This window comes from Rana temporaria, chromosome 3 (assembly GCF_905171775.1).
Source record: "Rana temporaria chromosome 3, aRanTem1.1, whole genome shotgun sequence".
Classification (NCBI taxonomy): Eukaryota; Metazoa; Chordata; class Amphibia; order Anura; family Ranidae; genus Rana; species Rana temporaria.
Genome location: NC_053491.1, coordinates 193,957,668 through 193,982,322, shown reverse-complemented (window position 1 = coordinate 193,982,322; position 24,655 = coordinate 193,957,668). Strand labels below are relative to the sequence as shown.

Here is a 24,655-nt window from a genome sequence, read left to right as displayed (position 1 = left end):
TTTATGGAGGGGGCAGTAGCAAATACTTGAGCAGTGGAGGGGGTAATATGTTGTGGATGCTGGTATAAAGCTCATGTTCATTTTACAGCATATTAAAATGTCTAGCGTACATATAATAGTTAAGTGCTTTCTAACCCCTTCCAGCAGTGCATGTTTTGCAGGTATCTTATTTATAAAATGATGAAGTCATTTTTAGCTCAGCAAAGCAGTTACCTCTGTGGGTATCTGCAATACATGAACTGTTGGTGGGACTTGAGCAAAGATCTGGGAAGCAAACAATAAAATAATTCTTGAATCAACATTTGCCTACCAGTGAATAATGTATTAAAACCCACTTTTCAAGCCATATTTTTTTAACAAACTTTAAAAAAAAAATGCTTTATAAATGGAATGTAGTGTTTACTTTAATTGCATAAATACTACACTATTTATGACATTAGAAGGTATAAAAGAATAATAAAGCCACATTTTCATGCTCTTGCTTAAGGCCCACTTGTGGACTATTATCTTCAGGACGTTTCAGCCAATCTGATCCTTTTTTTCCAGAACAGCAATCTACACAAATTACTTTCCAATATACATTTTATAAACATATATCTTCTGGAAAACATACTCTTGATGTGAAGTATTACATTTTATAGATCTGTCTTTTTAAAAATATTACCAGCGGCTGGAGTTGTTAGATCATGGTGGGTCCTCTGGGCCAGTCCAAAGGTTTTCAGTTTTGGAGTTGGAAGTCTTCCTTCAACCTCTAAAGTTACAGAGGTACGCTCAGATTCGTCATCTGGGAAACTGGATTTTGCGCAATTGATTCTTCAAAGAAAAAAATATAGTAACTAGCATTAGGGCAAAAATCTGCCATGAAAGATGTATAATACATTTATATTTGTTCAGTCAACCCAAAATCCATACTTTTTTGCTGAGCAGAGAATACTTTGACACCAGGCCAGTAGATCTACTTCAGGCCGGGTTCACACCTACGCGAATTGGATGCGGCTTAAAACGCATCCAATTCACATGTCATTAGAAAATATATAATTTTTTATGAGGGTGGTTCACATATCTGCGGTGGATTCGCACTGCGCAGTGCCGAAAAACCGTGTGCGTTTTCTAGGCATTGCGGTGCGGCTCAGGTGCGAATGCAGGCCCATTATCTTCTTTGGGCACGCATCTGATTTGCAGATATGTTCCGTTCTGAACAGGAATTCTCTCCCTGCATCTCAGCTCAAGTCCAGAATCCAAGATAGCAAGGGAGAGGAAAAAAAGAAGACTGAAACTCAAGAAGAGAAGGAGATGTACATCAGGTGTATTCGTGGCACCCCAGTAGCCACTAAAGGGAGGATCTACGCTTGCCAGCCTCACTCATTGGTAACCAATAGTTACCAACACTAGACATCTGTAAGGTTCTAACCAGTGGAAACCTGCATGAGCTGATCCCTGTAAGAAAATCCTGACCCTTTTGAAGAAAGGTGTCCTAAGCATCCCACAATCGGGATACTAAGAAAGGGTAATAAGACAGACATAAGGTTCAGTGCTGTCAACAACTACAATTGCCCTTAAAGGACACTGAGTGGACAGGACCTTGCCAAACATGAGAGCCGTGGATACTGGTCCCATCTAACTCCATAGCTCAGAAGGTCCCAGAAGGAATAATGCAATGAAATAGGTGCCATTGCCAACTATTGTAGCCTAAGAGCTAGAGGGGATAGCATGAGCATGCGAAAGCCAAGGAGATCTAATGCACAGGAACCCACTCAGTTTTGAAACTAGCACCCCACGTATAGAAGTGTGTGGGGGGGTGCCAATTCATGCTGAAGGCTTGCCAGAGGTGTTGGCAAATCTCTCACTTCTGGACCTACAGGCTAATCAGGAGTATGCACTGCCAAGACCCAAGGCCTATACCAGCAGACTGATCCTCCAAATGCAGGGTTTTGTGCACCATATTAATAAGGTTTTCAAGAACCCTGGTATAACCTAGTCAACTACAGGAGTGAGCAGTGACCCAAAAACAGCCTCTCCCAACTGTTGAGATTCTGAATCTGGATCAGGGGCTGCAGATCCAGTTTAACTCATAGTTATAGGTGGGTCACAGACATATTCTGTCAGGAACTGCCCTGAAGTGTGCTCAGAGCCCCCACGGACACAATGATCCAGTAGCTGGACACAAACAGCAATGAAGTCCCTAATGGACATGGAAGTCCCAACGAACATGGGAGAGACCTTGGCCTCACGCAATAAAGCTCAATTAGACAGAAGAAGACCCTATAACCATAGGGATCTTAGATTCCAGCTTACAAACATTGGTGCCATCTGGGGATGCAGGGTAAATGTTGCCAAAACCATGGGACTGACCTCTGAGGGTCTCTGGGAAGACATCTTGTGTCATGTGGTCAGCAACTAGGCCCAATGTGAAGTAAAGCTTTAAGTACTCAAAAATCAGGGCAGCTGGTGCTAATAAGGTTTCAGGCAGGTAGAGGTGACTGAGTCATGTATAAGTGGGAACTGGAACAGAACAGGGGAGCTCACCGCTTCAGCCTTACCAGCCTTACTCACTAAGCAAGACTTTTAGAGACAGGGTCACATCAAAGGCTGTGCCATGGCTCTAGACAAAGAATGCACTCTGCAGCTAACATAGTACAAAAAGGTCTGGAAAGCGCCACAATGCAGAGCCCAGGGCCTGAAGGTGACATTTTCCCTGCAATCTTCCAGTCATATCTTCCTGGTAGGGTCTCTAAAGCTGATGCTGAAGATGCGCTCATCCAGATAGCTTCTGAACTGAGCCATGGTGGTTAAAGATGGGGTTACACAGGGGCTGTTCTTTTACATTCTTTGTCCCTCCTGCAGGCAGCAGTATAACCTGATTTTTTTCAGAATTCCTGAATTGTCATGTCCCTCAATGAAAAATAAAAAACTTAAATAAAACTGGAGCGTGCAAAATCTATTGCAGCTCTGCATAGAAACCAATCAGTTTCCAGGTTTTATTGTGAAAGCTTAATTGAGCAAGCAGAAGTTAGAGGCTGATTGGCTACCATGTAGAGCTGAATTCAATTCTGAGTGCTCGAGTTTTAGTAAACTTCCACCAATGTTACCACTATACAATTTTATTTGTGCACATGCCAAGCAAAGCAGCGGGTCAGAAAAACCCATGCTGCCTTGCTGTTGAAGCAGAAAAGCTAGCATACAAACAGAAATTAATCAGTACCTCCACTCCAAGCAGCAGCATATAAAACTGTAGACACACATGTGCCATAGCAATTGCACAGTATCTGCATATGTGCACATTCATACTGCTTACGCAATGCATGCTATGACTTATTTGCTGTTAATGTTTTTTTTATGTTTTTTTTTTTTACAGTCATCTTTATTCATATAAGTATACAGTTTAGTTCTTACAGGAGATGAGCATGTAAAATCCCTAAGAGCGGTTAGAATAAACCCAAAACATTCAAGAAAATCATACTGTTATTTTAGGCATCATTCTGCTTCGCTAACATACAGTATATTCAGATGGTGGAGCGTACTCTACGGAGTTTACATTCTACTATCTTGTTAGTAACACACAGGTGCATAGTAGATATCAGCCTGATTTTATTTAGTTGTCTGCATATGATCAATGCATGGAAAGAAGTGCAGAAGCGTTAAATAGTGACAAACATTTGAGGATACAATTTCAGTAAAAAGTGTCCCATTTCAAATAAAGAAAGATTGTGGTTTCCCTCAAGTTACAACAAACTTTTGATATAGTTTCCCAGTCAGCAATTGTCTCACAGAAGACTAAACATTCATGTTTTTTCTCAGTGTGTATTCTGCAACTTTCTGAGTTTTGTCTTAGCATAGTCATAAGACCAATTCACTGATTGTTGGTCTCAGCAGGATTGAATTGAAACTTTCACAGTTTGCCAGTGCAATTCTCACAGTCTATGCCTTCATCTTGATAATGCACTTTCTCTTACTTTTACACTTGCCTTTTTGTCTAAGCCAGACTGGCAAAGAGTGGTTTATCTATATCTACATCTAAATCTTTTTTTGAAAAGAAATGTGTCATGAGAGAAATAAGCCTCTTTCAGTGCTAACATTTTTGTAAAAGTGCTCTTTGTCCGACTGTTATAGCTATACTAAAGCCCCGTACACACGATCGAAATTTCCGATGGAAAAAGTGACTTATTTCCAAGGAATTCTGTCGGAATTTCGTCGGAATTCCGATGTGAGTTTGGCCGGGCAAAAGTCTGATTGTGTGTATGGGGCATAAAGCTGAGTATAGATGGATCGAAATATGGCCAGTTAAGCAGGAATTGGTCAAATTTTGATCTTTGTGGCCATCCCTAAAAAACTTTTGTTGATCAGTATCCAGAACCCTTTGGCTGCAGCCACTTATCAGTGTATACATTGTGCCAGTGTGAGTATTTCTGTGGATAGAGGAATCTGTTAGTTTACATCCTGAATGAAAAATAAACTGACTGTCTATGCCCAATGTATGTAAACCCAACATTGTAACTGTTGTACCATGTGCTTGTATAAAAAAGTATCGTGCTCACTTTGGAACTCATCCTGTTCTCCTTCAAGGATTATATCCACCCCCCCCCCCCGCACAGAGCCATTTACTGGGAGGAGCAGTGAGCTATTGTCTGAGCTCCTTATACACCTGAGGCCTTGTACACACGATCAGTCCAAACTGATGAAAACGGACTGAAGTCAAGTTTCATCAGTCCAAACCTACCCTGTGTATGCCCCATCAGACTTTTCTCCTTCACACCAAAGTTTTAAAACTTGCTTTAAAATCGGACTGATGGACGCCTGACCGATCGGTCAAAACCGATGGTTAGTATGCAAAAGCATCGGTTTAAAACCAGCGCATGCTCAGAATCAAGTCGACGCATGCTTGGAAGCATTGAACTTCGTTTTTTTCAGCACGTCGTTGTGTTTTACGTCACCGTGTTGGACTCGATCGGATTTTGAACTGATAGTGTGTAGGCACATCAGACCATCAGACTTCAGCCTTTAGTCCGTTTTCGACGGATGGACTGATCGTGTGTACAGGGCCTGAGAACAGAGCATATGTGATCACTTACAAAAAAAAAAGGGGTAAAAAAATTGTTTAAAGTGTTTTTATATCTATCTAACAATTTTTTTTTCTTTAATTTTTTTTTTAAACCGAATGGGTTGTTTTACAAAGTGAGGGTTTACATATACTGTCCTTACCAACACAGATTAAATTGTATGTGAAGCCTGGGCAGAGCCAGGTGACTGATTAACCCCTTAAGGACTGCCGCACCACTATTTACATCGGCAGAATGGCACGGCTCCCCTTTAAGATGCCCAGCCGTGGGTCACGAGAACACCGACGGCGGTGCGCTCGTGACCCGGTCCTGTCCTCCATGACCGCGGGACCCGCAGACCCGATCGCCGCGGTTTCCCGCGATGGGGTCACAGACAGGAAGAACGGGGAGAGGTGAGTGTAAACAAACCTCTCCAGTGCTTCCTAGTGTGGCTGTCACTGATCGTCTGTTCCCTGTGTTAGGGAACGACGCACAGACACGCCCCCCCCACAGTAAGAACACTCCCTTAGGGCACACTTAACACTTACAGCGCCCCCTCCTGGTTACCCTCTTCACTGCCAGTGTAATTTTCACAGTAATCAGTGCATTTTTATAGCACTTTTCGCTATGAAAAGACAATGGTCCCAAAAATGTGTCAAAAGTGTCCGATGTGTCCGCCATAATGTCGCAGTCACGAAAAAAATCACTGATCGCCGCTAAAAAAACTATTAATAAAAATGCCATAAAACTATTCCCTATTTTATAAACGCTATATCTTTTGTGCAAACCAATCAATAAACGGACCAGTTTCAGCAGACATGTTCGGTCGTGTGTACGGGGCCATAGGGGTGAGTGTACATCTATGTGGGGCACCCAGTCTGAACACCTTGCAACACATATTTTTATTGAGCAGATTTTTATTGTTAAGGACTCGTATATTTGTGTACACCTAATGTGGTGACTGTTTTTTTTCTTCTTTTTTTTAGCCCCTAAATAAGGGGGAAGCAATATTTGACCTGGAACTTTGCAGGGTCCACCATTTGAAGTGAGGGCATGAGTGAACGGAGGTGGGAACCACTGGCTTGGTTTAACTAACACTATGGGGGTTATTTACTAAAGGAAAATTCACTTTGCACCATAAGTGCAAATTACAAGTGCAAAGTGCACTTGAAATTGCACTGAAAGTACACTTGGAAGTGCACTTGCTGTAGATCTGAGGGGGGACATGCAAGGAAAATGAAAAACAGCATTTTAGCTTGCACATGATTGGATAATAAAATCAGCGGAGCTTCCCCTTATTTCAGATCAACTCCTCAAATTTAAAAAGATTAGCTAGAATGAAGATTGACCAGTAGATGGTCAACCCCTCAGATTTACAGCGACTGTACTTCCAAGTTCACTTTCAGTGCCATTTCAAGTGCACTTTGAACTTGTAGTGTAAAGTGGATTTGCCTTTCGTAAATATCCCCCCATATATGTAATAAGATCCTTTTGGGGAAGTCAAGAACCTAGTAGATGTGTAGTCATTAAAAGATTTTGAGACACTAATTCATATTTATGCACTGGTGAAATGTATAATTGCTTTTTTACACATCTATGATATATATGTAATTAGAAATCAGTGATTAAAATTTAGCAAATTTCTTTTCTATTTTACACGTAATATATTTGATATAACGTTATTGAGAAGTATATCGTATATAACATTTTTAACGTGTCTTTACTTTTTTTTATATCAGCTGTTTATTAGGTAGGTGCAGCAGTGTCACATTATCAACATATGGCAAAGTGCGACGTGCATAGGCTGCGCAAGTGGTATGTAGGCAACACCAACAGGTGGAGGCAGGAGAGGATGTCAGATGTTTGTAACTCGAGAAAAAAAAGGTCTGGTATGGATTTTAAGAGAAAGCCTACGCCAAAACCAGGTCACATGCTCTCAACATGGTATGGTGTACATGGGGTACCTACCCCTCCCTACTCGTTCACCAAAAAAAGAGTCAAAAAGTTAATAAAAATGCACACAGTTTTTGACAAGGTGTAGATGTAGATCCATTGTCAATCACGATGAACACCAGTCACCGACCTGATAAAAAAAAAAGGTCCGCACCTGATGAAAGCTCCCGCCATCTGATTTTTGCAAATAGCAGCCCCGAACACCCTCTCCTGGGGTCCCCTGCCAGCACTCTGGGCTCCTTCTCTGCTCTGTGTGCCACCATAAGAAGCTGCTTCATATGGTAGCACATATGCATCTTCCTATGGTGGCACACATGCAGGCACTGAGTCCAGTGAGAAGGGAGAGAGAGCAGCGCCGCTGCTCTTTAGCACAGGCAAGTATTTAGGGGGGGCTCGGCAGGGGGAGCTGCACATGAAAGATGTTTTACCTTAATGCAGAGAATGAATTAAAGTAAAAAAAACTGAAACCTTTACAACCACTTTATTAAAGTGAAATACCAGGCAGACAGTCAAATATTGAAATTAATTCACAATAAAAGCCAGTTCACACCGGGAATCACACAGGAATGAAAAATAGTTCTGTGCGATTTTAGTTAATTCATTGCGAATGGGCTGAAATTACACTGCACTGCATTGAGACCCCTTCCACACTGAACTGCGGGCGGGAGCGGGGTGCTTTTTTAACCCCAAAAAAGGGGTTAACAAGGGGTAAAAGCACCCAAAAGCGCTTTGATTTCAATGGCAGGGGCGGTTTAAGAGAGGTGTATACAGCACTCCCGCACCACCCCAAAAATGCTGCTTGCAGGACTTTTTTTCCCATTCTGCAAGCGCGGTCACCGCCCCAGTGTGAAAGCACTCAGGCTTTTACACTGGGGAGGCTTGAGAGGCACTTTACAGGCGCTATGTTTAGCGTTAAAACGCCTGAAAAACGTCTCAGCGTGAAAGTAGCCTATAAGTAGCACATCCACTACTTTTGGAAAGTCACTGCAACCACATCACATGCTACGTTTCTACCATGCAATCCCGTGCAGGGGAAACACTGCATTTGCAACCTGCGATTGAAGTGTCATTGACATAATATTGACACCCACTGCAGATCAGTGTGCACGGAACACAGGTTTCCTGCACTGCGTTTGGTGTGAACCCCCCCAACTAGTTTACCTGTATAAGCATACCCAATTCTATGATCGATTAATGCCAAGTCAGAAATTGAGGGAAGATACTGGACCAAGTAGTTCATACAGCAGTTATGCTAGCATTATTTTAAAATATTTTCTATAGTTTATGAGTATATGCAGTAACAGGACCAACGGCCATTCTTCATAGTTTTATGATGTTCTACTTTCATTGAAAAACAGACTTTGTTCTTGTGACTGAAAACCAAAAGTGCAAATGGTCTCTAATTTAAAATTGCAACAATGTACTTTAGTAGAGGGATTTCTGTTTGTTTCGGCCAACCTTACCATAACGTCACACTGGATATGATGCCTTATTTCTCCAACAAGAGAATTGCGCACAATCTAAGAAAACCAGCTGCAATGACCAATGGATTCTGTGCTATGGCAATCTTCCTTTGAAGTGGAATTTCCATTAGACGGATCTAGCACCCAGAAAAACTAGGAACCAAAAAGAAAAAAAGAAACTAGCAGATCCTTATGACATAAGAGCAGAGTTTTGTGGTTTAGAGAGCTGTTCCGCTACGTGTTATGGTGAATGCTGAGCTTACCTCTTCCTGCTGAGTCACACAACTGCTACCTCTCCAAGAAGACAATGGTACTATATGAACACACTAACACTGAAACTGGCAAAATAAAGGTTATAGCTAAGGTAACTGGTGGAAAATTGTGATTAGGTCTCTGTCTTAATAAGTGAAACTTTCGATAAAATTTTTTATTTGTCCTGTTATGATAAATCCTGTAAATGATCATAAAGCACTGAAGAAATCTTAAAGACGTTTTGGCATCAAGATGACTTTTCAGTATGCAAATTCTTCAGAAAAAATACTTTATCACAATAAATTACATTTTTTTTTAACGTTATTACAATTGAATTAATTTATTAAAATAACAAAATATGTGGAAATTGGCTGGTCATGTACCACATATGTATACAGGTGTACATACTAATACTTTTCCACTAATCGCTGATGCCTCCACATTCACAGATGAATTACTCATCAAGATGGAAAGAAAGGTGCAGTGGCATTTCTTACATTGCATTTCCACAGACTCACTTTGGGAGTTCCCTTTATGAAACTTTCAAGCATAAGAACAGTTTGAAAAAAAAAAATTTGCAACAGCTTTCTGACTGTTAAGTATTTCAATGCCTCTTTTGGGGAATTTGCTGATACCTATTTCTTCTTCAGCTTCAGGTGACAGCTCTGTTGTTTCAATATTACATTGACTTTTATGTGTAAGTTCAGTTTGTATAAGCAAGGTAAGACATAGTGAGGATAAATTACTAAAGGAGTTGAGAATCTTCGTATAAAAATATTTTGAAAATATTTACTGCAATTATCCAATTTTGTGCAAAGCAAATTATAGTTTAATTCTTGCATTTGCATTTGGTGAGCTTTCTGAAAGTGCACCAAGCCTGCAGAATATAATAGAAGTCTATTGCAAAGTGCAGAAAAGTCAAAGGTAAACTGAGTTGCATCCACAGTGTGGGTAAACCCCAGCACATCAGTGTAAAAGCAGCCATGGCCCCTTTCACACGGTCAGTCTGACCCAATTGGACCCTCCATTCACCTCCAAGAAATGGCATATGTAAACCGACTTGTGTCCTACCTCCAATCTGATCCAATCTGCATATGCCATCCGCCCCCTCCGCTGATTGTGGCCCACGACCAGTTACTAAGTCACTTAAGTGGCCCTCGTGCTTCAAAAGGTTGGGCACCCCTGCTATTCACCCTCTCCTCCCATTAAAATTACCATGAATTACCATAAAAGACCTCAGATGCAAACTCAAGGCTACATTCTCCTGTGAGCACTGCAACAGTGGCTCTGCAGCTAGTGATGTGGCAGACCACATGGCCATTAGGGCATTACTGGGGGACGAAGGAACAGCAAGGTCTACACATTCAGAGTATTCACACAAAGTTACAATCTATTTTATAAATCAGGTGTGTTTTTTATGAACTAAACCATACAGAAACCCCCCCAAAAGGAACACATATAGCTTTTATACCTACCTATTTTTAAATATGATCAATGCCAACAAGTGATTGATAAACATTCATTGATCCTCCTACATCTACATTTTGAAGAAGGGTTTTAAAGTATTTCATTCTTCATCTATAACAGTGGTCTCCAAACTGTGGCTCAGATGTGGCCCTTTGCTGTCCTTTTTCCGGCCTTTGGGAAACGATTCCATTAACAATGGGATATAATTCCTCCCACTGACACCAATACTTGCACACTATTCCTCCCACTGACACCAACAATGGGCCAGAGGTCAAGTCCTGGGAAAAAAAGTGTGCGAACTAACCCAAGATTACACACCCACCTCAAAAATAAAAATGTGTGTGTGTGTATGTATATATATATATATATATATATATATATATACACACATGTATATATATATACATATATATATATATATATATATATATATTGTGAGGGTGGGACTCTGTGCTATGTGAAAGATTGCTGGTTTACGCCAGCTTTTGGAGAGAAAGACACGTTAATTGCACAGCTGTGTCTTGGGCTTTTTAGTTCTGACCTGACATGGCTCAGGGCCCCACCCAACAGACAGGAAGTCTGTACCTGGGAATCAGGTGGATTCCCAAATCCCTCTGAGAGGAGTCAGAGGCGCTGCATGGGTTGCAGCTAAAGCATGCATGTCTGCAGGAGGCAGATGATTGAGCAGCAAGACGCTTATCAGGAGAAAGCTAGGTTTGAGCTTATCCCTAGGAAACTGTTTGTTCTGAGGAACAGAACTTAGGCTAAAGGCCTGAAACAGCCGGTTGGCAAGTATGGAAGCCAGGAGGCTAAACTGTTGAGTATACAAGATGCAGAAATACTGTTGTATTTGTGAACTTTTGTGCTTTTAAATAAAAGTGGTCTACCAGGCCCTTAAAAACTCAGTTCTGGGCTGGCGTACTCACTGGAAAACGCACCTACCGCTGGAATCTGATCCCCTCAATCCTACAATATATACATACACACACATATTTTATTATATCTTTTCTTATGATATCACTGAAGAAATTACACTTTGCTACAATGTAAAGTAGTGAGTGTACAGCTTGTATAACAGTGTAAATTTACTGTCCCCTCAAACTAACTCAACATACAACCATTAATGTCTAAACTGCTGGCAACAAAAGTGAGTACACCCCTATGGGGAAATGTCCAAATTGGGCCCACTTAGCCGCTTTTCCTCCCCGGTGTCATGTGCCTCGTTAGTGTTACAAGGTCTCAGGTGTGAATGGGGAGCAGGTGTGTTAAATTTGGTCTTATCGCTCTCACTCTTTCATACTGGTCACTGGCAGTTCAACATAGCACTTCATGGCAAAGAACACTCTGAGGATCTGAAAAAAAGAAATGTTGCTCTACATAAAGTTGGCCTAGGCTATAAGAAGATTGCCAAGACCCTGAAACTGAGCTGCAGCCCGGTGGCCAAGACCATACAGCCATTTAACAGGACAGGTTCCACTCAGAACAGGCCTCGCCATGGTCGACCAAAGAAGTTGAGTGCACATGCTCAGCATCATATCCAGAGGTTGTCTTTGGGAAATAGATGTATGAGGGCTGCCAGCATTGCTGCAGAGGTTGAAGGGGTGGGGGGTCAGCCCGTCAGTGCTCAGACCATACGCCGCACATTGCATCAAATTGGTCCACATAGTTGTCGGCCCAGAAGGAAGCCTCTTCTAAAGATGATGCACAAGAAAGCCTGCAAACAGTTTTCTGAAGACGAGCAGATTAAGGACATGGATTACTGGAACCATATCCTGTGGTCTGATGAGACCAAGATAAACTTATTTGGTTCAGATGGTGTCAAACGTGTGTGGCGGTAAACAGGTGAGGAGTACAAAAACAAGTGTGTCTTGTCTACAGTTAAGCATGGAGGTCAGAGTGTCATGGTTTGGGGCTGCATGAGTGCTGCTGGCACTGGGGAGCTACAGTTCATAGAGGGAACCATGAATGCCAACATGTACTTTGACATACTGAGGCAGAGCACGATCCCCTCCCTTCGGAGACTGGACCGCAGGGCAGTATTCCAACATGATAATGACCCCAAACACCTCCAAGATGACCACTGCTTTGCTAAAGAAGCTGAGGGCAAAGGTGATGGACTGGCCAAGCATTTCTCCAGACCTAAACCCTATTGAGCATTTGTGGTTATCCTCAAGCGGAATGCGGAGAAGCGCAAGGTCTCTAACATCCACCGGTTCTGTGATTCCAGTGGCAACCTGTGAAACTCCGATGAACTCCATGACCAAGAGGGTTAAGGCAGTGCTGAAAAATAACGGCGGCCATACAAAATTTGGAAATTTTTACTTAGGGGTGTACTCACTTTTTTTGCCAGTGGTTTAAACATTAATGGCTGTATGTTGTGTTATTTTGAGGGGATAGCAAATTTGCACTGTTAAAGTGCAAAGTTTAATTTCTTCAGTGTTGTCCCATGAAAAGATATAATAAAATATTTACAAAAATGTTAGGGGTGTACTCACTTTTGTGAGATACTGTATATATATATATATATATATATATATATATATATATATATATATATACACACACACATATATATAAAATACATACTCCATGTGCGGATATGCTACAGGAGATGGTCAGAGACTGAAGACATACTACAGGAGACGGTCAGAGACTGCAAAAATGGTACTAGAGATAGTCAAGGACTTCAGACATGATACAAGAGATGGTCAGAGACTGCAGACATGATACAAGAGATGGTCAGAGACTGCAGAAATGATAGAAGATGGAAGAGCACGAGGGGGGCCAGAGAGCACAGAGGGAGCAGAGAGAACTGGAGCAGCCAAAGAGCTTGGGGGGGGCAGGGAGAATGGGGGGGATGGAGAGCATGGGGGGTGGGGAGCACTGGGGGAACTGGAGAGCACTGGGGGGGATGAAGGGCACGGGGGGGGAACTGGAGAGCACTGGTGGGAGGCTGAAGAGCACTGGAGGAGCGGCGGGGAAGCTGCATATAGAGGAATTGATTTTTACATATTCCTCATGCAGGATCTGATTGCCTGATTCTCCTCCTCTCCCTCCTGCAGGCATTCAGTGGCTGCAGGAGGAATATAGAATAATAAATTCCTCTATATGCAGCTGCCCCCGCCACTCCTCTTAACCAGGTACAAGGGGAGGCTGCACAGGCACTCACTTTCTGGTCCAGTGGCAGCATCAGGCAATGGGATTCCTTGTAGCTGCATGGTCATGGGGCATCTAGGTAGTATCCGCCCCTGGCACTGACTGCTGATCTGAATAGGCGCCCGTCCTGAAGGAGCAGCCCAGCTACCGCGTTCCTGCTGTGGAAAAATTACATGAAAGCCGTTCCCATTAGTTTCTGCAGGACTTGAGCCCTGCAATGGGCATTATTCCTCTTACTGACACCAATATTGGGACACTATTCCTCCCACTGACACCAATAATTGGACACTATTCCTCTCACAGACACCAATAATGAAACACTATTGCTCCCACTGAAACAATGGGACACTATTTCTCTAATGCCAAAATAGGGCATTGTTTACTACCACTGACACCAGGACATTCTCTACTCATACTGGCCACAGTCAGGCACCTCTAAAGTCTGAAGGACAGTAAACTTGCCCTTTTTGGAGATTCCTGATCTATATTATAGACAGATGTGTACCAAGTTCTCATGAGATTAAGAGTGTACAATAATCCTTCTGTTAAAAAAAAGAGTGTACAATAAGTAAACGTCCTTAAAAATGAATTGCAGACGCAGAAATGTTCACATTAGCCTTTCCCACCATAATTTTATGGATGAATCTGTAAGGGTTTGTTATATACTGTATAAGGAATATAATTGCTACATTACATTTAGAGTTTTATCTCCTAACTACTGTATTTATTGGCGTATAACACTCACTTTTTTACCATGAAAAATCGTTTTGTTGTACTCACCGTAAAATCCATTTCTCTGAGTTCATGGACGGACACAGCAGCATTGACCTTAGGTTATATACCTTTCCTTTCAGGACAGACTAGGCAGAAAAAACAGCACTTTAAGTGTTAAAAACACTTCTCTCAGTACAGCACCTCCCAGGGGGCGTGTCCCCCGGGTACATCCCACTCTCTGGAACATCCAGCCTCAGTTCGTAGACTAGCAGTACAAACAAAGGAGGGGTGGGTGCTGTGTCGACCATGAACTCAGAGAAATGGATTTTACAGTGAGTACAAAAATCCTATTTTCTCTTCCGTTCATGGACGGACACAGCAGCATTGACCTTAGGGACGTCCCCAAGCAGTGTAAATTTTTTTTCGAGGGGTGGGAAAAAACACAGAAAACCAGGAACTTCAACCTTAAACTGCCACCTGTAAAACCTTGCGGCCAAAGGAGGCATCCGAAGATGCACTCACATCCACCTTGTAAAATTTTGAGAAGGTGTGGATTGACGACCAGGGTCACCGCCTTACATACCTGCAAGACAGACGCCTGATGGCGGAAAGCCCAAGAGGCACCAATCGCCCTAGTCGAATGCACCATAAACTGAAAGGGAGGCGCCCGCCCCTTTAGGGCATAGGCCTGGAGCACGACCTGTCTGATCCACCTAGAAATGGCGGCCGACGAGACCGCTAGACCTTTTTTAGGACCAGTCACCGACACTAACAGTGAGTCCGACCTCCGAAACGGAGCCGTAGCAGACAAGTACACCCGTAGGGCCCGAACCACGTCCAAGGAATGCAAAGTGGCCTCCTTCGGGTTTTTCGGCCGAGGACATAAGGATGGCAAAATGATGTCCTCATTAATGTGAAAAGCCGAAACAACCTTTGGAAGAAATGATGGCTGCGGGCGCAGCACCACCTTATCCTAGTGGAAGACCAGGTAAGGGGCCTTGCAGGACAAGGCCGCCAGTTCAGATACTCGTCTGACCGAGGTAATTGCTACCAGAAAAACCACCTTCTGGGACAGAGTCAACAAAGGAATCTTCTGAATGTCCTCAAACGGAGCTTCTTGAAGCACCGAAAGAACTAAATTCAAGTCCCATGGAGGCAGTGGAGGACGCACAGGAGGGGCCACATGCCGGACCCCCTGCACAAAGGTACGCACCAAGGAGTGCGCCGCCAAGGGTCGCTGAAGGTAGACAGCTAGAGCCGAAATCTCACTCTTAACCGTACTCAAGGCGAGAGCCTGATCCACTCCACGCTGTAAGAACAGCAGAATCCGGGACATCACATATGAACGGGGGTGCCATTTCATCCCCTCACACATAGAGATGTAGGACTTCCACGTACGATGGTAAATCTTTCGTGAAGTGGACTTCCGTGCTCGTAGCATGGTAGAGATCACCAAGCCCGACAGACCTCGGTCCTTCAACACCTGGCTCTCAACAGCCACACCGTTAAAGCCAGCGACTGTAAAGCAGGGTGAAAGATAGGACCCTGCGACAGAAGGTCTTCTCTCAGGGGTAGACGCCAAGGGACGTCTGCCACCAGATGCACCAGGTTTACAGTGCAAATACTGCTGTTGCATATAATGTGCATCAAATTTTAACATTTTCAACAATTGAACATTTGAGCAAAAAAAAACACTGTACCATAAAATCAATTAGTATACATTAAAAAAGTGCACGATAACTACATCCAACATACTTAAAACACACACACACACACACACACACACAAATACACACCTACATTAAAAAATTTCAGTTCTCACAAACATTTGAAAATTATCTAAAACTGCTGTTTGCGAGCCTTGTTTTCTGCAAAGGCAATTACAATGCCCTCCATGTCCAAAGACTGGCGAACATCACGCTCAATTGACGTAAGTGCCAGTCCTGTGAGCCTTTCTTGGCCCATGGTGGACCTCATGTAACCCCCCCCCCCCCATGTTCTTTTTACTCCCCCCCTCTCTATGTTCTTTTTACTCCCCCCCCCTTTCCTTCCCGCGGCAAGAGATTCAGTTTCCTGTTCCCGGCCGGACTGAAACTAAGTGAGCACTCAGTGTGCCCTTCCTGTCAGTCCGGCCGAGAACAGGAAACTGAATCTCCTGTAACCGTGCGGTACCCAGCCGGACTGACAGGAGGAAGGAAGAGGAGCTCGGCCACGCTACAGGGAAGGGGTACTGGGGAAGTGCCGAGAGGCAGCAGTGCTGCAGCCACCTGAGGCTCTCTATAGAGCACTCAGACGGCTGCAGCATTTATTGGAAGTGTGGAAACGCCCCTGCTTGGGGCCCCAGGCCAGCTCAGGGCCACAAGCAATTGCTTGGTTTGCTTGCCGTGTTGCAACGGGTCGGACAGAACATCACCTACGCTCATTAGTTCAATGGGGAAACTTCCAGGATATCCAATATTTGGCCAGAATCTACCAGTAGCTATTGATGACTGGAGAAACTTCCAAAAATTCAGGGTCATCGCACAGAGAACACTTGCATACTAAATTAACCCAGTTAATTTAGTATGCAAGTGTTCTCTGTGTGATGACCCTGAATTTCTGGAAGTTTCTCCTGTACTCCCAGGATTTCTGTATCCATTGTGAATGAACCAGCAGCTGTTGATAGCTAATAAATCTCCCAAACAAACAGAAAATACCAGAGCTGAGGACACTAGAAAAAAACTGAGGCATTCTGGTTGTCGGTGAGGTTATCCTGTGCTGGCAACATTTTGTTTTACACTATACATTTCTCCTGTAGGCAGAAATATAACTGAAGGCTTGAGACTTCTTGTGTCCCTTAATATACAAGAAAGAATATATTACTAAAAAAATATTATACAGCGGTTACATGTTTAAAAAAAAGTGTTTATCGTGGGTAACTTGATTACCTTGTTTCTGTAATATCTGCATGCCATTCTTTAGCGTTTTCCTGGGGCTGGTCTCCATCTTCTGCATCAGCAGCTTCTTCGGGGGCACCCTCTGATCTCAGTGGTGTTACCTCTTCTGCGTTCTCACATTCATCCCAAACTAGTTTTCTTCTAACTGGGTGGGTGGAAACATCCGAAACCCCAAGATTTCCAGTATTGGAGGCAGCTTTAGCTTTGGTTGGTGACTGGTGTCTGTTTTCATTCCTTGAAGAAGTATGTAGACTATACAACCAATAAAAAAGTACACTAAATTAACATTTGTATATAAAAATGTATGCATACTTTTTAATAACAGTAACATACATAAATTAAATTTCCTGATCAGACAGGTAATTTCCTTAGGTAGCTGTACATATAGGTATACTATATCATGTAAATTATGGAGCAGAGGTCATTGGCCATAAATAGCTCAACAGTCATTAAAGCCTAAAGTGAAACGCAACGCTATATAAATACAGTTTTTGAAGTACTTCCAAATTAACATGTTATAGTTACATTGCGGCCTATTGTGGTGCCTTGTATTCTAAAGAAGCACTTCAATACAGCTATCCTCCTCGTATTGTCACTATGTAATCAGTGTATGCAAATGATGTATAAAATACTAGTGTATTTCTATAAGAGGTTTCCTCTTCCCATAGTAATAATGATGTGAAGCAACTGATTAAGCAAGTAATGATACACCAGGACATAAGCTACCAGGGATAATTGCAATTTATTTGTAGGTTTTGATTTTATATACAGTGGGTAAAGAAAAGTATAACCCTCTTTAAAATAATCACATTTTGTTGCTTTGCAGCGTGAAATGAAGCCAGACACAGTTTTTGTTTTTATCCAGCTGTATTTACTCAGTGCAACTTATAATATCCAAGTGAAAGATATAACACCAACATGCCAGAAAAAAATCAAAAACAGAATCACTGAGTTGGAAAAAGCATCACCCCTTCCTAAAAATTACTTGTAAACTCAATCAGGTGTAGCTAATCACCTTCTCAATGGTACACAAAGCCATTTGACTTTCAACTGTGATCAGATATGGTCATTTTGATTAGCTCAGCATGAAAATAGCTTTTCTGGAGCATTTCAGTCCCTGGTAGTGCAACTGAAGAAAACAGTCAACTTTGGGTGGCAAGGCACTGTCAAAAGATCTCTGGGATAAAGTTGTGTACATGCACAGGTCAGGAGATGGATACAAAAACATTTCAAAAGCTTTATTAATGCCTAGAAGCACAGTAAAGTATATTATTAAGAAGTCAAATGTATTTGGTACAACACAGACCCTCCCCTAATCAGGTCATCGCTACAAACTGGATGAAAGAGCCAAAAGGAAACTGGTCAATTAGGTTACCAAGATGCCTACAGAAACTCTGAATCAGTTGCAGGAATTTATGAAAAAGAATAGTCATTGTGTGCATGTTACAACAATATAACCAATTCTCCACAAATGTGGCTTGTATAGGAGGGTTGCAAGAAAAAAAGCCACTCCTCAAGAAAGGCCACATGCAGTCATGACTGAGCTTTGCCAAAGCACACCTTTAAGATTCTGAGGCCACATGGAAAATGTGTTATGGTCAGATAAGACTAAAATTGAATTATTTGGGCTCAACACCAAACGATATGTCTGGAGGAAATCCAATACAGCTTTCAATATAAACACCACCATTTCTACAGTAAAGCAAGGAGGTGGTAATAGCCTGTCATGTGAGTGTTTTGCAGCAGGGACTGGAGCGCTTGTCAGGATAGAAGGAGAAATGGATGGGGCAAAATACCATCATACTCTCAGCCAGAAAGTCATCAATGGGAAGAAGGTTTACCTTCTAACATGACAATGACCCAAAGCTCAGAACAAAATTGACCACACAGTGGTTAAAGGAGAAAAGGGTGAATGTCCTTGCATGGCCTAGTCAGAGCCCAGACTTAAACCACATTGAAAATCTGTGAAATTACTTGAAGACTGCAGTCCTCAAATGGTCACCATCAAATGTAGCTGAACTTGAGCAGTTCTGCAAAGAAGAGTGGTAAACGATTGCAAAGTCTAGATGTGCACAGTTAGTAGAGACATATCCCACCAGACTAAAGGCTGTAATTAAAAGGTGATTCAACAAAATACTGGCACAAGGGGGTGCTTTTTCCAACTCAGCGATTCTGTTTTTTTTTTTTTCATGACATGTTGGTGTTATATCTTTCACTTGGGTGTTATAAGTTGCACTGAGTAAATACAGCTGGAAAAAATCGTGTCTGTCCTAATCTTAGGCTGCAATGAAACAAAATCTGATTATTTTAGAGGGGGATGATACTTTTCTATACCCACTGTACATCATGATGTCATGTGGATTTTATTGGTTTGATTTTTGTTCTGTTTTGTTTTGTTTGAATAATATTTATATTTTGTATATACATTGCTGCTGGCAGAATTTAGGATTTCTTGGCCATTTTTCAGAGAATATGAATGATAGCACAAAAACTTTTCTTTCACTCATGGTTAGTGTTTGGCTGAAGCCATTTAAACTTATGAGCACAACTGTACCTAAGTAAAAGTGTGCAGTGTATATTTGTCACTCAAATACTGTAGCTGCAGATTTTTTATAAAAAGACACTTATGTGTCCAAGGATCCAGTGCTGTTTTCACTCAGGTCAGTTGTTCACCACTCTTCAGGTCCCCGGCACCCTAAAGCTGGCTGTGACTCCCTGAGGCTTCACAGCCCATTTACTGCTATACATGCACTCTGAATGGTCCCGCAGCCTTCTGTGACCTGTGACGTGTCTCAGTAGGTTGCGGGCGATGAGGGGGCAAACTTCCGCTCAAATCGTCTACGTGAGTGGTAGTGGGAGCAGGTACCTGTCAAAACTAAGTACCCACTCCCAGAAAAAATAAAAAAAACATCTAATACAAGCAGAGTACAGAGGGGTGGAGGACAATCTTCCCAAAGTTCTGTTTTAACCACTTCCCGACGGCCGTACGACTATATACGGCCGCCGGGTGGCTCTGAATCTCTGGGAGGCCGTGTTTTTACGGCCGCCCCTTTTCGCGTTCCCCGCGCGCGCTCCCGAGCGCGCAGCGGGGAACTGCTGTGCTGGCCGTGTCCCTTGGACACAGCCAGTCACAGATCGCCGTGAACGGCCAATCGGAGCGGCCGTTTCCTAGGCGATCTGTGCGGCCAATGAGAGATGATCTCATATGTTTACATATGAGATCATCTCTCATTCCCGGCTCTCGCAGACAGCGGTGCTGTCAGGGGAGAGAGGAGACGGGTCTGTGTCTCTTGTACATAGAGACACAGATCGGTCACCCCCCCAGTCACCCCCCCTCCCCCACAGTTAGAACACTAATTAGGATACACATTTAACCCCTTCCTCACCCCCTAGTGTTAACCCCTTCCCTGCCAGTCACATTTATACAGTAATTAGTGCATATTTAAAGCACTGATTGCAGTATAAATGTGAATGGCGCCAAAAATGTGTCAAAAGTGTCCGATGTGTCCGCCATAACGTCGCAGTCCCAATAAAAATCGCAGCTCGCCGCCATTTCTAGTAAAAAAAAAAATTTATACAGTAATTAGTGCATATTTATAGCACTGATTGCAGTATAAATGTGAATGGCGCCAAAAATGTGTCAAAAGTGTCCGATGTGTCCGCCATAACGTTGCAGTCCCAATAAAAATCGCAGATCGCCGCCATTTCTAGTAAAAAAAAAAAAATAATAATAATAATTCTGTCCCTTATTTTGTAGGCGCTATAACTTTTGCGCAAACCAGTCGCTTATTGCGATTTTTTTTTTTTTTTTTACTAAAAATATGTAGAATACGTATCGGCCTAGACTGAGGATAAAAAAAAACGTAAAAAAAAAAAATTGAGCTATTTATTATAGCAACAAGTAAAAATATTTTTTTTTTTTCAAAATTGTCGCTCTATTTTTGTTTATAGCGCAAAAAATAAAAACCGCAGAGGTGATCAAATACCACCAAAAGAAAGCTCTATTTGTGGGGAAAAAAGGACGTTAATTTTGTTTTCGAGCCACGTCGCACGACCGCGCAATTGTCAGTTAAAGCGACGCAGTGCCGAATCGCAAAAAGTCCTCTGGTCAGGAAGGGGTTTAAGTGCCCAGTATGGAAGTGGTTAAGCAAACTAAATATCATTCTGCTAGGTTTAAATCAGAACACTGAGTAAGCAGCTAATCATGTAGATGAAAATCACAAACCATTAGTGAACTATTTTACCTGTCTAAATATCGTATTTATCGGCGTATAACACGCACAGGCATATAACACGCACCCTAACTTTAAGAGGGAAGTTTCAGGAAAAAAATTCCACAGCCCCCTGCGTATAACACACAGGCACAGTTTACCCTCTATTTTGTGAGTGTTATATGCCAATAAATACAGTATTTCTAATTTAGTTTAGCCAGTGCATACCTCTACCACACTGCATAGCCCAATTAATACCACTATTCAAGAATAAGCATTAACACACCCTCGAAACGCGTTACTGCCTCCCTCCTTCTCTGATCCAGTGAATTCCAGCTGGCATTGATGAGTTTATGCATCACCCTCTCTGCCCGGACTGTAGTGCCTTGATTTTAAGCTGTCCCAAGCTGATTCCTGACTGCTGTGATGCAAGTCTGCATTTGTTTTTATCCAATAAAAATATTCAGCTTTCTAATCAGATCCCACGGTCCTGTCTGGTTTTGTCTATTGAGTGCCAGCTACGACCAGCCCAGGTCTATTAAAGTAGCCTTCAGAACCAGATCCAGGGCTTCCAAGAGCTACTCGCGCTGACAGCCCCTAGATCTCCCTTCTATAGCATTTGAACTATTAACATTAATTATCTATGTGCTTTTAGTTTGGTATGTAGCATTAACACATCACCCTGGGCTCCCCCCTCTTGTAGGCTACCTAAAAAGGTCCTTCTTTCAACTTAAGTGCCTGAAAGCATGCTATAATGGCAGCAGTGCCCAATGATATTGTGACTGAATGGTTCACATTGCACAGCTTCCCACTCCTATTCTGATTTTTGTTGTGCAGGGGATCATATATAATATATAACATGCATTAATATAATGAAAGGAAGATTTAAGGTGGTTTTTGGATAAGATCATTACGGTGAATTTATGACACTGCATGTAAGGCTCTAAGTCAGTTAAGTTTTACATGACAAAAGTCCACATCACCTCCCTCTTATGTGAAAAATAAACGTATCCTATAGTGACAGAACATACACGTTCAAAGTGCAATACACATTACACAGTACACAACACACTTGGGTAAAACTACAAAGGAACGTGCCAGACATACCCAGCCAAATCTAAAGCTTTAATATTGTTGCTCATATCCTCCTCGCTGCTCACAGTAGAAGACACATCCCAAAATTTATTGTTGGTAGACATTATCTGATTAAGGTGGTCCCGGGAGAAATGAGTTCCTTGAGCTCGGCGTCTATAATATTCAGCCTTTTCTCGCAGTTCCTTTACCTGCTCAACAGCACGGAAACAGTTTTTTTAATTCATTATAAAAATATAAATGGTTAAAAGCTTATAATCACTCCACATCTAATACAAGCACCCCAATTTTGGTGCAGTGTGCATACCCAAATAAACTATGCGCAAACACTATGTGATGGGGATAATGTTGCAAAGGAAGAGAGAAAATCAGGCAGCCGACATCGGAAGCCCCTTAGTAAGTCTATGAGTGACGTCACTTCCCAGGCGTTTCCCACCCATTGACGTACTTTCTCCTGCACACAGAAGGTGCCGCTGGATACAGAACTGGAGCAGCTTTAGAATAGGTAAGTATAGTGTTCTTTTCTTTACATCAGTGATGGGGAACCTTGGCACCCCAGATGTTTTGGAACTGCATTTCCCATGATGCTCATGCACTCTGCAGTGTAGTTGAACATCATGGGAAATGTAGTTCCAAAAAATCCGGGTTGCCAAGGTTCCCCATCACTGCTTTACATGGTTAGATAGATTAGGCCTAGAATGTGTCTGACAGTAGGTTTATAGTTAGGTTTTGCCTTTACTTCTACTTTAATTGAACAAGCTGAAGTTAGAAGCTGATTGGTTACCATGCACAGCTGCACCAGATTTTGCGTGCACCAGTTTTAGTAAATTTCCCCCATTATATGAACTTCTCCGCACAAACCCCCTCCTTGAGATTGTTCTACAATGTGTATTTAATATTCCCACTTTTTATACTCTTCCGCAACAGTATAAAAATAAAATCTCTACCTGTTCTACCCATTGTTTCCAGAGTTAATGTACCTATGAATCGTGTAAAACAAATCTGCCCTTGTAGAGTAGTCTGCACTGAAAATGCTTAACTACTGTAACTATAAAAAAGTAAAGTAGTTTCAGGAGAGAACAAACCAACCTCAGCGACCCACATGGAGCCTACACTGAGAGGAGAGTCCTAAAGGAAGGAACACAGAACAAATCATCATTTTATTATAACCATATCATTAGCATCAACCTGAAAAAAGCAAAGCACAGCTCATTGCTGCCACCTAGCCAAGCATTCTAGTTACTGATACTAGATAATTAAACTGCAGTAAAGGCAGGACTAAAATTATGCAAAAATAAATAAATAATTAATACTTCTCTTACAACCATTGTTGAAACAAGAATGCTGTAACTGTAATGATCACAATGGCCCTGCATCTTCAAGCTGTGATAATACTTATATGTTGCTAAAGTGGCCTCTTTATCACATGTAAAATCACTCGAGAGATCACTTCAAACGACACATGAGCACTATCACAGCTTGAAAAGTCAGATACCTTGTGTACTTTTCAAGTTCAACAAACCTAATCAACAGCTCTTGGAAGAAATGTCATTAAAGCACAATGCCACGCTCAAATTAATGAAAATAGACGTGAGCTTTGATTACTACTTATCAAAAAATAAACAAAATTGTGTTCTTGCTTATAGTTTCATATGAATTTACAGCATAAGTGTTTCATAAGTGCATTCTTAATTTTTAAATAAAAATGCTCAATTTTTTAACATTAAATCATTATTTTACCATAGACGGTTTTGTTTCCTCATAAATCAGTATTTTAACTCATCAATTACCAGTGTTTCTGAACCAAAAATAACTATTTTCCCGTCCTCCTCAATAGGCACCCCATAGAAACTCACATTTACTGCCAGCCAAAAGATTTTAAAGAAGAACTATAAGCAAAACATTTTTTTTTTTTATGGATAGAAAAAAAGGATTTTTGTACTCACTGTAAAATCCATTTCTCTGAGTTCATAGACGGACACAGCCTTCATTGACCTTAGGGTTATGCTTCTTCCTACCAGGAGATTTAGGCAGAATTCTACAGCACTTAAGGTGTTAAAAACTTTCCTTCATGCCGCTCCTCCCAGGGGGCGTGGCTCCCCCAGGCATAACCCACACCCTGCTCTAGCAGCTTCAGTTCGTAACAAGCAGTACAAACCAAGGAGTACAAAAATCCTTTTTTCTCTTTCGTTCATAGACGGACACAGCCTTCATTGACCTTAGGGACGTCCCCAAGCAGTGTCAAAAAAATTCGAGGGGTGGGAAAACAACACAGCAAAAAACAGGTTACACCCCAAACAAAACCGGAGTTAATCAACGGAGGAACTCCAACCTTAAACTGCCTCCTGTAACACCCTGCGGCCGAAAGAGGCATC

The 24,655-nt window shown here is 42.1% G+C and overlaps 1 protein-coding gene across 2 annotated transcripts in view; it reads right to left on the bottom strand.

Moving 5' to 3' along the window:
* Positions 1–24,655, bottom strand: part of MDM1 (Mdm1 nuclear protein) — a 72,623-nt gene that overhangs the window by 12,620 nt on the left and 35,348 nt on the right. The window contains exons 8-11 of one of the 2 annotated variants that reach the window (XM_040344042.1): positions 23,370–23,408; positions 22,296–22,471; positions 16,969–17,229; positions 665–813 (exon numbers count right to left, since the gene is read on the bottom strand). In XM_040344042.1, the coding sequence (XP_040199976.1) occupies positions 665–813; positions 16,969–17,229; positions 22,296–22,471; positions 23,370–23,408 (625 nt within the window). The remainder of the gene's footprint in view (positions 1–664; positions 814–16,968; positions 17,230–22,295; positions 22,472–23,369; positions 23,409–24,655) is intronic. The other variant, XM_040344043.1, reaches the window with a different exon arrangement.